The sequence below is a fragment of the Leopardus geoffroyi genome, chromosome D4 (genome assembly GCF_018350155.1).
Source record: "Leopardus geoffroyi isolate Oge1 chromosome D4, O.geoffroyi_Oge1_pat1.0, whole genome shotgun sequence".
Lineage (NCBI taxonomy): Eukaryota > Metazoa > Chordata > Mammalia > Carnivora > Felidae > Leopardus > Leopardus geoffroyi.
In genome coordinates, this window is record NC_059342.1 from 56,420,285 (window position 1) to 56,436,713 (window position 16,429).

At 47.5% G+C, this 16,429-nt stretch overlaps 1 protein-coding gene across 8 annotated transcripts in view; it reads right to left on the reverse strand.

The window, feature by feature from the left end:
- Positions 1-42: 42 nt before the first annotated feature.
- FAM219A (family with sequence similarity 219 member A) overlaps positions 43-16,429 on the reverse strand; it is a 55,113-nt gene continuing 38,726 nt past the window's right edge. For 2 of the 8 annotated variants that reach the window (XM_045470115.1, XM_045470112.1), the window contains exons 2-6: positions 7,642-7,690; positions 4,495-4,597; positions 4,190-4,270; positions 3,527-3,581; positions 43-2,970 (exon numbers count right to left, since the gene is read on the reverse strand). In XM_045470115.1, coding sequence (XP_045326071.1) covers positions 2,815-2,970; positions 3,527-3,581; positions 4,190-4,270; positions 4,495-4,597; positions 7,642-7,690 — 444 coding nt within the window. In that variant the 3' untranslated portion in view covers positions 43-2,814. Of the gene's footprint in view, positions 2,974-3,526; positions 3,582-4,189; positions 4,271-4,494; positions 4,598-7,590; positions 7,691-16,429 lie in introns of all 8 variants that reach the window. The other 6 variants (XM_045470114.1, XM_045470111.1, XM_045470110.1 and 3 more) reach the window with 3 other exon arrangements.

A 16,429-nucleotide genomic window follows, 5' to 3' on the forward strand; every position in this document is an offset into this window, starting at 1 on the left:
ACCACCTTCCCCTTGCCCACAACCCAGGTAGGGAGCTGAGGCTGGCTTATTTGATGCTTTTAATACCATTACTTGTGTTACACGATACACAACCAAGGATGATGGTCAATACTGCAATGCAAATGTTAAAAAAAATATTATACACGGCTCATGTCTTCCACACACCTTCCTAGAAATAAATTAGTGAGCACGGAGAAACCTGGCTGGTTGGCAGCCAGAGCTGAGGGTGGAGGGAGTGTTAAGGCAGTATCTACAAGGGGGAAGGATGACAGGGGGGCAAGCTAAGGCCTCGATTCCTCCCCTCCAACATCCCAGATAGGGAAGGAGGGAACCACACACTCTCCTAGACCCAGAAGGTGCTGGTTGCCAGCTTCCTACTTCTCTCCACCACTTGTACACTGCCTCAGTTGGAATCCCTTGCCTGCCAGGGAACTAGTATGTCCTGTGGGTAGGGAGCTTTTCCCTGATTTCTCAGGGCCAGAGAGGTTGAGCAGTGGGCCAGTCATAGAGCAAGTCAGCAGCAAAGGCAGTAATCTATATGAGCCCTCATGGGGGCCCTGTCCAGAAAAGAGGAGGTACCCATGTTCTAGAAGGGTGAATCAGGGAGCCCAGGGTGATGGTAGTAGTGGTAGGAAGCTTGGCTCTGGGGCCCAGATGACAGGATGGGGATGCTGACCAGGATGGGAGAGATAGGCTCAGATGGGGGCCAGTACGAACCCTGTAGGCCCTGCAAGTGCCTTCTTTGTTCTTGCCTCCCTTTGGCATTTTCTCACCACTTAACCAGGGTCGCTGCTAGAGGAGGTAGGGATGGGTTGGAGGAACTGAAGGTAGAGAGCTGCACCTCAAAACTTTGGAGTTGGCAGTCCATAGGTGTGGTGCACAGAGAGGTGCTACCCTTCCTAAGCCAGCAGCCTCATTCTTTCTTCTCACTACCTTCCCCCTCCTTCAGCTCCCATCTCCCAGGAATGACATCCAGGGAGTGGGCTGTACATGTGTCCTCTTGCATGCTTGCAGCATGTGAGTGGTACATATGAGAGTGGATACACCAACATGTGTGGGTTGTCAGCATGGAGGGATGGGGAGTGTATACCCTGGTCCTTGGATATGGGGCTTGTGGGCATGAAACCTGAGCAGTCTTAGTCTATCTGTGCTTTCATTTTTCTTCACACAGGGGCAGGTCTACAATGCCCAGTTGGTGGGGGTGGGGAGTAGTGGGTGGGCCTGGTAACCTCCTCGCTCTTGATTTTCATCCTCAGCTTTTCTGCCCTCTCCCCCCGACCAGCACCAGCAGCAGAAGCAGCAGTACACACATTCTAACTCACAGACACTGCACAGAGTTACACACACAACATATACCCTCCCACACATACATGTTCACAGACATACACACATGTATTCCCAAAAAGATCCCAAACATACACAGGTCCCTTAGGAACTTCCCCTCTCCTTTTCACACAGACATACAACTCAGGATGCCCATGAGGTGCATTCAAAGACACATAGAGACCTTCCTACACACCTCCATGGAAATTCCTATGAAGAAATTCCTTTAGGTTTGAAAAGATCTTAAAAATAATTTCAGACACTGCTCATTTTACAGTTGAGGAAACTGAAGCCCAGAGAACACAAGTGACTTGCTGAAGATCACAGAAAGGGTGCCAGAGCCAGGGCCACAACCCCAGCCTCTGACTCCAGGTCCAGGGCTCTCAGTCCACTGCTGAGCAGCCTCTTACATTGTTAACAGACCACACAGTCACTTCCCCACCATGGACACTCACATCTGTGACAGAAACAGACCTCTCCCAACACATAGACACAGATGCATGCCCTGCCAGCCTCAGACACACACCCATTCTGCCAGGTTCTCCCTATCGGAAACATGCAATGCAACCACTATATTCTCCTAAACTTGCTTCCTTGAAGATTCTTACTAGGAAGCAGCATTTTGGGATCTTGGGCTAGAGAGAGATGGGAATGGGGCATTCGGGGCCCAGCCTTACCTCCGGCTTCCAGGCTGGGATGGAGACCAATGAACAGAAGCATAGGGGATGGGAGGAGTCGGCAGAGAAACAGATGCAGTGGTTGGGGGGTGGGTGAGGACAGATCATATCACCCCAAACTCTGGCCTATCTCTAAGGCCCACCTTACCCTCCTCCATGACCCAGAGAGTACGGAATGGGGTGAATGGGGCAAAAAGGAGGAAGAAGGCAGTGATTCTATGGATGGGGGGCAGTATTCCACTGGGCAGCTTTGCCAGGCTTCCCATCTGGAGATGAGGGGGAAACACAAAAAGTTATATGGGCCGGCAGGGGGCATGTGGAAGGGGCTCTGAGGTGCTGGGCCCTGCTCCCACAGCCCTGGACCTTTCTCCCTCCCAGCCCCTTTCCTTGTCAGGCTGGGCTGGGGGACTCATGGCTTCACTGGGGTGGGGCCAAGCCCCTGGCTTCGTGATCCCTCCCCCACCCATTAGTGTTGTCCTCCCTGATGTCTAGTCCTTTCTCTCCCCTACCCCACTGCAGCTTTGGGGAGGCGGGGCAGGGTGCTGGGCAAGGTCCCCCAAGTAACTGAACAAACAGCCCCTACCGCTCCTCAGCCCCCGGGATGGAGAAAGACCCGGTTTTGGTTTCTCCGGCTCCATGAACACACAGAGGTACACGTCCTACCATAGGAGGAAGCAATGACTGTTACGAGGTTGGCGGCTGTAGGGGACACAGGGCCGGGGGCAGGCAGAAGAGCTGGGGAGGGGTTGGCCCCTACCCTGTCCAGCCTGACCCTCGGGGGCCCTGCCCCAGGCGGCCGCAAATGCCCCGCCTGCTACTGAATATGGCAGGCGGTGGAGGACGTGGCCTGGCAGCACATGCAGGTGGGGTTCACGGACTTGGGGGGGATGAGGTCCAGGTCCTCGTCATCAGGTATCTCATCTAACCGGTAGCCGTCCTTCAGCAGCTGGATGTTCAAATCTTGGTTGATCTGCTGTAGACAAAGGGGAGGGAGGTCAGGCTCAGGGCAATCCCGGAGCACCACCCACAGCCGGCTGCATCCCCAGGCCAACTGCACCTAACTCAGTCCCATCCCAGATCACCGAAACGCCTGGCTTTGCCACCCCTTAGGCCCCAGCCTAAGTTCTGGTCTCACTTCTTACAGGTACATCCTGGATGCCCCACCTCTCTACAAAGGGCATCCCATTCTTGGGGCAACTTCTGTCTCTATTTGGCTGACCCACATAAAGCATAGCCTGTATTTCACACTCCATTCTGTTTAATAACCCTGTTCTAACCCCAGGCTCAAGCCCTGCCCCTAAAACTGGGCTCTCCACACTTGAGGCCAGTGTTTTAACAGCCTCCAGGTTCTTTTGGACACTGTCCCACCCCAAGCCCTGCCCCATTATGCCCCACCCCCATGAGGCTCCACCTAGCTTTGCCCACTGCTCCCCTCAGGGTGTGATTTGGTGTTGGTCGCACCCCCTTTTCTGGATGGAGGTGGTCCTGCTCAGGTGTGTGGAGGGCCCTAAGGAGTGGGGCCTCACCTCAGCAGAGGAGTAGCCAGAAGAGGAATATCTGGACATGTCAAAGTCATCATCGCTGGTGGTGGAAGAAAGAAGACAGAGAGGTAGTGATTCCCTGATATTAAATATTAAAACTCCCTGCATCCTACTTCCTAACCCCTTAGTCAATACCTAATACCCCTCCCCTATGCTTTCAAATAACAGATCTAAATAAAAATTGTGCTTGCCGCACAAATGCTCAGCTTCCCTAGCCCCACCCTTCTAAAATTGCCACCCTTAACCTCCTCCTAAATAGAGCTGTACACCCTTTGCCCCCATCCTCTCACCTTTTTTCTAGTCTCAAACCCCCCATGGCTTGTTGGGTTTTCCCAAAGTTCAAGTGTAGCCAGGTGTGTTCCCAGCAGCAGGGAACATCGAATCAGGGCCTATTCAAGGGGGCAGCTATTGGGTCACTTGTCCCAGGATAGCATCAGACTGTACCAACCCCCTTTTCCTCTCTCTGCTCTTCCCACCTCCAGATAAAAAATTCCATTCCCTGGAGGATTCATCCTTGGAGAGCTCCTGGCTATCTGAGGAACAGCCCAATTGTTCTGACAATATAGCAGGTATGGCCTGTACAGCCCACTTGTATGTTCACACAAGTTTCTGTGGCTTGCCTGGCTGCCGCAACATCCCCGTACACACCTGTCCGTGTCAAGGGCGACCAGTGGCTTTTCATCTGGGCTCTGGTCAAGCGAGGAGTAGCCTTTATTGGGGACGACAAGCCTGGGTAGAAAATTTAGGGGATTGGATTGGCAACTGGAGCATGTAGCCTGGTAAGGAACAGGGTTAGGCCCTGACCCACCACTCCCCCCTGTCCCTTGGATCCTGTTGAGACTCTCCTCTCAGAGAGGAACTGGGACTGAGGAGGGAGGGAAGAAGGAGAAGCGTAGGACCAGCAGAAATAAATGTTGACTGGCAGGGTCCAGGTGGGATTGGGGGGCCTCTACCTTGTCCGGGCCATGACATTGTTCTTCTTGGGTTGCTGGTTGACGGGACTACCCATGCTGCCATTCTTCAGAGAGCCCTTCCGGGCCAGCTCCCGCTGCTTCTCTGCAGGAGAACATGGGAAGGAAGCTGTGTCCTGCTCCCAGGGCCACCCTACCTCACTGCTCAGGGCTGGCTGGGCTGGGCCTCCATTGTGAAACCCCTTCCTTCTCTAGGAACTGAGGCAGGGATCCCAACTCCAGGCCCTGCTGCTTGGTGGAGACAGTACTTGGCCCTGCACAACCTGAGGCAGATAGTGAGGGGCAACAGGAAGAGGCTGACTCCTGTCTTCCAGGAGCTGTACTCCAATGTGGGGCAGTTAGTGTGTGCTTGATGCCAAAGAAAGGCTGGAGAGGGAGTGATGAAGGAGAAGGATGGAGAAGTCAAGGCTTCTTGCAGAGGAGAGAGGGCGGCATTTTAAGAAGGAGGGATTGCATATACAAAAATGCATTTAGAAGTGAAGAGAATAAGTATGGCTCCAGATGGGATGGAGGAGTGAAGTTGGAGGGAGGTCAGGTTAGAAAATTAGGATACATTTACTCAGGCATTTATTCAAAAACCATCCATCACCATTATGTCTTAGGTCCTGTGCTAAGGGGTTGGGGGCTCTGGTTACAACCCAGAGCATGAAGGCCTTGAATGCCAGACAGGAGTTTGGCATTAATGCAGAAGCCAAATGAGCAACTGAAATTGTTGAGTGAGAGGGGCAGAATGTGGCTAGGTGGGTGAGGGGCAGGAGGCTGGGGAGCTCCTCTGGCTATACTTCTGACTGTGGTGCCAGCCTCTGAGTTCTCCAAGGCTCTAGAGTCTACCAGATCCATGGAGCTGGTCACCAGGTGACCCTCTGCCTAGTATGTGGCACTGTTACCAGTAGCCAGTAGCTGCCTGGGTCCTGAAGGAGGCCTGTCTACCCTTTCCTATTCATCTTAAGCCCAGATGTGGAAAAAGGGATGATGAGTGGAGAGGGATACTAGGGGAAAGCTCTCATAAAATAACTACTAGCTCCAGATTGGAAGGATGGAATAGGAATTTCCAGCTACTGTGACTCTGAAATTTCCCCTGATCTCCATGTCTCTTAGTCTCTCATATCTCAGTCTCTGACCCTCTCTCTGCCACTGCTCATCTGATTCCAGTTTTTTCCCAGCTTCTTTCCAGCAGGCAGTAGCTGCCATTACCATTCCATGACTCTAGGGGGTGCAATTTGCCTTAAAGTTCCCAGTGGTGATTATCGTGAGTCCAACTGGGACGAGGTCGTGAATTTTCATGAGGAGCTTTGGTGGTAATATAATGGGGAGGGGAAAAAAAGTGTTATTTTAAAAGCATGTTTGAAATAGTGAAAAAATGCAAACAATAAACTGGAAAAACCAAACTATGGACTACTGTGCAACCATTTAAAAGTGTGAAGTTAGGGGCACCTGGGTAGGTCAGTCAGTTAAGCATGTGACTCTTGATATTGGCTCAGGTTGTGATCTCATGGTGGTGGGATAGAACCTTGCATCAGGCTCTGTGCTGGGTGTGGAGCCTGCTTGGGATTCTCTTTCCCTCTCTCTGCCCCTCTGCTGCTCATGAGTGTGCATGTGTGCATGCTTTCTCTCTCAAAATAAAAAAATAAACTTAAAAAAAAGTGTGAACTTAATCTCTATGTACTGACATTGGCAGGGGCTCCAAGGCATTAAGTGGAAAACAGAAACAAAAAACGTTTTAGAAAAATGTGTACAGTATGATACCACTTGTGTTAAAATAGAAAATAAAACAAGAAAAACTAAAAAGGCTTAGAATGATTGTCTCTGGGAAGGAGAATGTGGTGAGGGAGAGTAAAAGGAGAAGTTAAAATACTTGTTAAACAGTAATGAACAAATAAAACTGGTTGCAGTTTGAGTCTGGTGTCTTGGGAAGATGAACAAATTCCACTGAGAGAACTGTTCTCTTGTTTAGAAAAACAGCATGAGGAGATCCCTGGATATAGTCTGGAATGAGAGAAGCAAGGTAAAAAACAAAAACAAAACAAAAGCAAAAACAAAAATACACCAAACACACACACACACACACACACCACCACCACCACCACCACCACCACAACAACAACAAAAACTCCAAAGCTGAATAAAAGAATAGTATTCTGTGAAAAGGAGTTCTGGCAGCTACAGAGGGAGAAGTTTTACAATGAATGGGGAAAGGCTCCCAGGACCGAGGAAAGGTCCAGTATTTGGAGGGCAGCTGGAGTCTGAGGAGAAAATGGCCAAAAGGATGGCAGGGATGGCAGAGAAGTTTTGAAGGATACTGATATGTTGTATTTAATCATAAACTCCTTCCTGGATGCACTGTGTTGTAATTCCTCTTCATGAAACCAAATTTTAGTAAGTCTGTTATAGCAGTAGCCTTTGGTGAGCAAAATTTTGGTCCCTGAAGGGAGAAAGGCAGTGTTAGGTGTAGGGTGAAGTGAGAACACCAGCTGCAGGAGGTAGGGGCAGTGCTTGGGAGCCAAGTGACTTCAAAGAAGCAGGCTGCAACAGAGACTGATTTCAGAGTGCACATGAAATAAACCCCCAAGGGTAAGGGGGTACAGAGATATTTGGGCTTACTAAAAAACCAAGGGAAACCCCCCTCCAAACAGGAGCCAACTAGACCTTGAGATCTCCGGATGGGTGAGGAAGAAATGGGGAAAGGATCTCAGTTTCTAGATTTTGGGATCCTTACTCCTTTCTACCCTTTAAACATAGTAACTGACACCCTGCTTCTAAGGCAGCTTCTTCCCAGCCTTGTGTAGTGTTTGGTAGAACTTCTAATCCTCTATCTGGGGTTCCATGGGAGCTATCCCCGGAACACCTGGAGTCTTCTTGGCCTCAGAGATGCCTCCTAGAGCTTCAGGCACTGCAGAGGACTATGACTTCCTTCTTTGCCTTGCAGGAGATAAGGTGTCTGGTAGTGCCAATGACTTGGTGGCTTGAGTCTTGGAATCATCTAGTCTGAGTTGGTTTATTTGTGCCACCTCATTGCAGACCCAGCCCAGAGCACCTTGTCCACTCCCCACATCTCCCTCACCCCCCAGACACACTCACCCAGCTTCACTTGGAGCGGGGATGGTTTGTAATTCATGGCTACTGACTCACCCTCCCGGGCGTCACAGTCCCCGTCTGAGATGGAGGCGGCGGCTGGGTCCTGTGAGGAGAAAGCAGAGACAGAATTGTTAGGAAGTGAAAAGGGGCTGCTCTCAGCCCTGAAGCTGGTCCTCCCACCCATACTTTGGGGGCATTAACCCCTGGAAGTAGGCAGGTGATTTGAGGAGGGAAGGGCAGACCCATACACCCTGGAAGGAAGACCCTGAACTGGGTAAAGAGCCATGAATCTCAGCCCCACTTGCACTCACCTGGGTGTCTTTCTTCAAAGTCCTGTGTGATCCAGCCTCCTCTTAGAAAGCCTACTGTGATTCCTTTAACCCACAGGATCTCTTTGTTCAACCTCCCATACTAATTGCCCTGTTCTTCAGAGCTCTTCTTATGCAGTTGTTTGGTAAGGTATTTTCAGGTTGCTATAAGTTTAAGTCTGGATAAAGGTCAGAGTAGATGCTCCCTAAGATAGACTTTCTTTTTCTAGCATTGTATGGGTCCCTTCACAGGATCCAGAGAACTGACCGGGCAAGCCAGGCCAGACTTTAAGACTGCAGCCACTGGACAAAAAGAATTCTCATGAGGACTTCTCCATTTCACAGATAAGTTCTAAACAGTATCCCCTGGAGAACCTGAAATGTTGGCCGGGTATGGTAGGTTAGAAGATGAATAACAAACAAATTAGCTGGTGACCAGTTAGTCTTATGCTGCTCAGTAATCCAGCCTCACTGTTTCCTCTAAAACACGCCAAACCTCTACTACAAGGTCTAGGGCCCTGGCTTACCCTGCTTTAGTCCGTTGGAAGGGGCTGGAGTCATTCACATTCTCCCTGAGAAACTGCCTAGGACTAAAGAATGGTATGCCCAAGGTCTGAAAATTGCACAGTGTACCCAAGGCTGTGCCTGTTCTGCTTCTGGAGATGCAGACAGCAGACAGATAGGTAGAATGCCCCAGGATTGGTCCTACAGTGTCAGGTTCAGGGATCTGAGTGACCCAGCAAGGGAAGGACATATAACCATTATGGTAGCTTCTGTTGCATTTAGAATGAGATGGGGGGGGGGGGATGAAAACATGCTTGTCATCAAGGGGAAAAGAAAAAGTCTAGAATGTTTGGGAGGGAAATCTTGGCCTTGCCTGTGTTCCTTCAGGCCATCCAGAGAGACCCTGGATGGGCTGTTGTCACCACAGTGGTATGTGACCTCCTGAGGGCAGAACCTGGGCCTCTCTCCTCTACTCTGACCCCCACCCCTTAGCTGGTATTGTAGGGGACAGGGCTCAGAAAAAGTGGGGTGCTGCAGTGCCTCCATCTCAGGCAACTTCTCATGCTGCATTTCTCTCCAATCCTTTATTCTCTGCTTCCTTGTCTCAGTTCCTTCTTGAGAGACTCCTTATGGATAGCACTTGTCCCCTTGTCCCCTGAAAACTTGGAGAAGCAGGCCTCTAGTGGCCCTTACATACCTCTCTGCAGCCAAAACAGCTCTGAGGTGCTACCTGCAGGGGGCATGAAGACTTGACAGCTGGGTTCTGGCTTTCCCCTTAGGCCATAGGTAGGACTCACTCTCAAAGCAGACTGATGGCTTCTTAAAGGGTAAAGCCAATAAACATGCCTGAGGGACCCTACCAGGGAAGCATTGGCACCTTTCCAATTTCCTTAGTCACATTACTTTTTCTGTAGTACTTCTCACATGATACACATATCCCATCCATTTGGATATGGTTTCCTCTTCTGGCTTTGAGGACACTGTTCTCCTTCACTCATGTTGCCTCCTTAACCATCATTTTCATCTTGTCCCACAGCCCTTTGTCTCTTCCACAGAGTCCTGCCCTCAGCCCACCTCTCTCTCCTTGGGGAGCCCTGATGTCTTCTACAGTTTGCATTAACATTCTAAATCTATGGACTTCCCAATCATGCATCTTCTCCGTAATGCTCCCATCAATCCATATAAGTCTCACTGTCCTTTCCCTGGGGCTGACTTTAATTTTTTTTTTCAACGTTTATTTATTTTTGGGACAGAGAGAGACAGAGCATGAACGGGGGAGGGGCAGAGAGAGAGGGAGACACAGAATCGGAAACAGGCTCCAGGCTCTGAGCCATCAGCCCAGAGCCTGACGCGGGGCTCGAACTCACGGACCGCGAGATCGTGACCTGGCTGAAGTCGGACGCTTAACCGACTGTGCCACCCAGGCGCCCCTCCCTGGGGCTGACTTTAAACACATGAACCCCTCAGGCACCTCTCCCTCTTCAGTCCAGGTGAGTTCATCAGAGTTGCTTCTCTCAGGCTGGAGGTACTAGATGGAAATGGTAACATTGGAAGGAGACTATGCAGAGGATAGAGTTTGAGTGGGGCCTGGGAAGCTGTTGAGCAATTCTGGTCACAGAGAGCCACATTTGGTCCTTGCCACCACTGGGCAGGTCTTGGTGGCTTTTGATCCCTGAGAGAAACCACCAGTTCCTTTGGGTTATAGTCCAGGGCACAGAACCCTAAGCTTGAGAAGTCCTGTGCAAAGTCCACCATACAGCATCTCATCTGTCACTGGCCATGATAGGCCATCTTAGTGGCAAGAACAAAGATATCTGGCACTGTGCCTGAAAATTCAAGCCTTTACTGTGGGCTTCCTGTATGTCTTCCCTGAGAAATACAGTCAATGCACCATGACCATCACATGGAAATGTAATCAGGTTAAATGTGAAATATTCATGAATGTTAAGTATCAGAGAAAATCCAGGCAGAAGGAAATGTCTGGCTCCAAGAAATCAGGGAGAATTTAAAATGCCCCCCCAAGGACATCTGACAGGAGTTAGCTAGATCCAGGAACTAGAGTGAGGATTAGCAAAATTATTAAACACTCAGCAGAGACAGACATTGAAATGCATCTCTAACAGCAACCCATGTTTCTGCAACCCTTCAAACAAATTCTCCACAGACTGCAGAAATAATTAATAGCCCAGTCTCACTGTTTCTGGGACAGGATATATAGGCTAATGGCCAGTGCAAAGCCAGTATAATTAGAGGAAGGCAAAAGTGCTAGGAGAATCCTTAGAGTTAGCCTGGTCCAGTGATTTTCATTAAACTGTGTTCCCTGAACCCTGTGCCGTGGGTGGGGCTGAGTCCAAGAGCGAAGCAAGAGTTTGGAGAATGGAGATACTCTTTTATTTCATTTATATACTAGCCTTTCTATAAAATTTTGGTTGGAGAAACAGTTCTCCTGCTTAAAAAAAAATTAAAATCCATTAATTTGAGGTGCCTGACAGGGTCAGTCAGCAGAGCATGCAACTGTATTTTTTTTTTAATTTTTTAAATGTTTATTTATCTTGAGATGTCCACCTCCATTTAGGTGTCCTGGGTGTCTGTTTCCTTATTTATAAATGGGACTAATTTTAACACCTATGTCAAATGTTCTTGTGAGGTTAAAATGAGTTAATATATGTAAGCACTTCAGTATAGTACATATTGAGTAATACATCTGTGCTAGTTATAAAGTTATTAGTACAGGTTCCATAAGGCCCACACAATCATGGACAGTATGTTCTAGGGGTGACTGGCTCACAGATGCAGCTCTAGCATCACACAGGTTGGGTCCTAGATTATGTGGGGAGGTATTTATGGAAAAAGTACTTCCTCCACAGGATGAGGAGGGGCCTGACCAGGGAGCATTCTGCCTTCTCTCTCTCCTTACTCTAACATGCAACATTTTCTTCAGTTATTTATCAATGGCAGGCCTGTGGTTCATAAATATAAATGGAAAAGAGCCCCATCCTTAGGGAGCTCCCAATAATTATCAACAGTGTCAAAAAACCAGTTGAGTCCCAGAAGATACAGACAATGTTTGGAAATAAGGAAGTCATAGGTGGCCTCAAAAAAGTTTTAGTTGAAGAGTAGGAACAGAATCCAGATTATAGAGGATTTAGGAAGGAATAGGAAAAGAGAAAGCAGAAACAGTGAACAAGAATATTTTTTCAAGGAGCTAGATGGAGAAGAGAAGGAATGAGAATAAATGACAGCCAGAGGGAACTCTGGAGTTGAAGAATTTCTTTGAAACTGTGGGACACCTGACCAACGTCCTAGATGGAGGGGAAGGAAGCTAGGTAGAAAAGGAGATGTTTCGTAGGTCATGGTCTTTGAGGAGGAGATGGAAACAGAGCCTTGGACCAGAGGAGGAAGGCTACTTACTGAAATGGAAGATGGGTGAATATGAGTGAGGGATGCAAATAACATGGAGGCAGAAAGGCGGGTAGAAAGTTAAGGGAGTTCATTCCTAAAAGCCTAGATAGGTAAAGGAAGGGTTTGAATAGTAAGAGGTTGGGGGGAAAGGGGGTACTTGATGACTAGCCGGAAGTGTAAGGAGATCAGACTGGCTGGGCTTCTAGCATCTTTTCACCTGCCCTTGATCTGGTTGCCAGGATGAAAAACGCTCTCCGTGGTGCTGAACAATTTTGCCTTTGTCTTGTAGACTGCATGAGTGAGTCGAGGTAGAGACACGATTCAATTTTAGCTTTCCCACAAAAAGGTAACCTCTGTTCTCACCCCCAAGCATTAATTCTTGGGAAAATGAAAACTGAAATAGATTCAATGGGTCAAGGCAAAGTTAACCAAAAAGAAGGAAGGATTTTTATGCTACGGCTAGAGTTTGAGAGCTTAAATTGGTCCTGTGATTAACTAAGACTTATCTGTTTCCTTAAACAACTTGATAAAATTCATTACCAAAAACAAGTACCACCAAGCTGTAGTATTTTGTGGTGGCTCTCATCGAGAGAACCAAAATGGAGAAGAGTTCTGCTCACCCCAGGCCTAATAACAATCATAGCCTAGCCATGGCAAGCTTAATAGATTTTTCTATTATAAAGTAATATGTGCTAAATTTCTTAAAAATAATTTTTAGTTTCACTACCTTGAGACAACCTCTGTAAATGTCCTAGTATATTTAAGTCTTGTGTGTATACCACAGTAGCAACACTCTGGGGTTTCCCTCTCTGGAAGCTGGTGTTTCTCCTCATAGTCCACAGGGGTGGGTTCCAGGTCCCACCCTTGCTTGGACCAGGTGGAGCCAATCAGGGTCTCCCCCAGAATAGGAAGTGGGACCGAGAGGTAAAGCTCAAGACTGTAGATTAGGTAGTAAAGAAAGCCACTGGGCAGGGAGATAAGAATAAAGCTGATGTTCAGAAAGAAGCAAACACAAGAGATAGAGAAAGTCCTTCAGAGGCTCTGGTTCTAGAACTTCCTCTGCCCTTCTAAGGTTTGTAGGGCACATCTACCCTTGAATACTATGAGAAATCCTAGTGTCCTTATAGTCTAGTTTCATTTAAAAAAATTTTTTTAATGTTTATTTATTTTTGACAGAGAGAGAGACAGAGCATGAGCGGGGGAGGGGCAGAGAAAGAGGGAGACACAGAATCCAAAGCAGGCTCCAGGCTCTGAGCTATCAGCACAGAGGCCGATGTGGGGCTCGAACTCACAGACCGTGAGATCATGACCTGAGCCGAAGTTGGATGCTCAACCGACCAAGTCACCCAGGCACCCCTAGTTTCCTTTTTTAAAAATTTTGGGGGGCACCTGAGTGGCTCAGTCAGTTGAGCATCTGGCTTCAGCTCAGGTCATGATCTCTCTGCTCCTGAGTTTGAGCCCGCATCCGGCTCGGTGCTGACAGTTCAGAGCCTGAAGCCTGTTTCAGATTCTGTGTCTCCCTCTCTCTCTTTGCCTCTCCCCCACTCACTTGGGGGAAAAAGAGAGAGCAAGAGACAGCACGCATGAGTGGGGCAGGGGCAGAGAGAGAGAGGGAGACACAGAATCCAAAGCAGGTTCCAGGCTCCAAACTGTCAGCACAGAGCCTGATGTGGGGTTTGAACTCACAACCATGAGATCGTGACCTGAGCTGAAGTTGGATGCTCAACTGACTGAGGCACCCAAGCACCCCTAGTCTACTTTTCTTTTTAGCTTAAACTAGTTTGAGTTGAATTCTGTCATTATAATACCTGCATAGAACAACATACAGAAAAACAACTGTATCTTATATTCTGTATTTTTGAAAATTAGTATTGGAATATAATCAACTATCCATATTTTTACATAGTTTTTGAAATCATCAATGTAATGGCTCCATAAAGGGGATGTATAATAACTTTTTAACCATTCACTTATTTTGGACATTCAGATTGTTTGCAATTTTTCACTATTATAAATAATACTAATGCTGAAATCCATATATATTTACATTTAGGGTGATTTCTTTTTTTTTAATGTTTTATTTATTTTTGAGACAGGGAGAGACAGAGCATGAACAGGGGAGGGTCAGAGAGAGGGAGACACAGAATATGAAACAGGTTCCAGGCTCTGAGCTGTCAGCACAGAGCCCAACGCAGGGCTCGAACTCATGGACCACGAGATCATGACCTGAGCTGAAGTCGGCCGCTCAACTGACTGAGCCACCCAGGCACCCCTAGGGTAATTTCTTAAATAAAGTAGAATTACAAAGTCAAAAAGCAGGAGCAATTTTAAGATTCTTGATACATATCATCAAACTGCTTTCCCAAAGGACTGTTCCAATTTACAATGCCTCTAGTCATGACAAAGGGCTATAGCTGGTTTTTAATATTTTATTTTTCACTGTGTGCCAGGAAATTTCAGGTCATCACATCTATCCATCATCTTATAAGAGAACTGTGCCTCAGTTCTTACTTACCTGGTTGCCTCTGGGGAAACTTCTTTCAAAGAATAGAATTCCCTCTGGAATGGAATCATCTGCCAGACAAAATATGCCTGACTTGAGGCCACCAATTAAGAATAAGAGGAGATAAGACTTTGTTACACTGAAGCTTGGGAAAAACTCTAAATGGGCACAGTACTGCCTGATGGCTGGCCACCATGCTTCAGCTGGTCCTTGGCCTGTGCCAGTACATCAGCTATAGGAACCGTGACTAATTGCAGAGCCAGGAGGCAAACTTCACAGAATGAGTATCCCTTGCTTTCAGACTTGGGGTAAGAAAATTAACCAAAATGGCTCTGGAGTTAACCCACTGAGAATGGCAGCTCCTACTCCCTTACCCATTATTTAGTTTTCAAAAGTAGCTCAGAAACTACTCAGGGGGAAAAAAAGATGGTGAAAGATCTGAAACTAGTACTGGGATGGTAAAGAACTAGATTCTTTTTTAAATGGGGAGACAAGAGGTCAGTGAATTAAAAAAAAAAAAAAGATTTAGAATCCTGTTCTGCCTCCTTCATGGTTAGGATTTCTTGTCCTAGATTGATGTTCTGCTATTCCTCCCCACTCTTACTCCCCTGGAAACCCTATGACTATAAAGCCTTTGTTTGGGAGAAAGGACAAATACCTCAACTCAGGGACACCCACTACAGCAGCTGTGGCTTGAGGGAAGCCTTTGCATAAAGGCCTAGGGGACAAGCCTCATGAACCAGGAGGTAGAAACCAGAGCCAGAAATTGAAAAACCTTGGTTCCTCTGGGAGGCCTCGCCTCACCTAGCTCCTGACTTTCATTCCTATCCTTAAGCTTATCCCCTGAGCCAGATGTTCAGATGCCCTATTTTGGATCAGCTAGAGACACATGTCTTGGCCTATACAGTCTTGCGACCTAGAGGGTTTTCTGAGCTTGCTATCCTGCCACACCTCCTCCAGCTCCCATTTCAACATCTTTAGGGAAAGACTATCTCACTCAATGGAAAAAGGGGTGAAGGTGTAAAGTTCTTTAAAAATAGATCAACAATGGTTAAAATGGCTAATTTTATGTTATGAAAAAGGTTGAAGAAAATAAAAGATAGACTGGTAGGGCCTAAGGCAGAAGGAGAAAATGTGTGAGGGTGGGCAGTGGATATAAGGAGGTCCTTTTCCTCCCTCCCTCCCTCCATCCACCTTCCCTTCCTTCTTTCCTTCCTTCCTTCTCCTTCCTCCCTCCTTTCTTTCTCCCTTCCTCCCTTCTTTCTTTCTTTCTTTCTTTCTTTCTTTCTTTCTTTCTTTCTTTCTTTCTTTCTTCTTCAGTTTCAGCCAACAGACTTTGGAGATGAGGCCTTTCATAGGAGAGGGGCAAGGAAATGATTCCAAAATCAAAGGAGTCATAAGGGCCAAGGGATTCTGAGTTGAATTTCTGGAGGCCTTCTGCTTAGGCAGGACCCAGAGGAGGGGGAAAAGGACATCAGATATTCAGGGCTAACAAAGCTTTAGGGAGCATGTCTGGAGGATCTTTCAATTTCCTTCCAGGATGTGGATTATAGTTCCCCAAGGTAAGAAAGGAGGCTCAGAACATTGAAGAAAGATGCTGCCCTACTTTAGATGCTGTAGATGCTGCCTACAAATAGAGGACATTTGGTTGGAGAGTCTTTGAGACTAGTCCCTCAGCCTTATACATGGTAGGAAGCTGAAGCAGGAGAAATCTCAACAGATATTAACATTTGGTCTAGGCCAGCCTGACTTGTGGATCTTCACATGGATTTTTGTCCCAAATCTCACTGGAAGGTAGTTGGTAAGCTTCAGTTATTCAAGGGACCGAGCCTGCCCTGCCCTGGTTCATGAATCTTTTGGAATCCTTGTTTTCCCAAGAAAATAAACAGTCTGGCAGTCTATGGGATGTCCTCACACAACTGCCATTTCTGATCCTTTTCCTCTGGCCTTGGAAGAGTAAAGACCTACCTGTCTGCAGTGAACAAGTGAACAATGGACTTAGGGCTGGTATCAAACAGCTTCTCCCTTCTGTGGCATTTCCTACCCCCATCCTTTCTCATCTTTTCAATCTGTTCTCTCTAACCTTCATTATAACTGGCAAGTACCACTTTTTGCTCATAAAGAC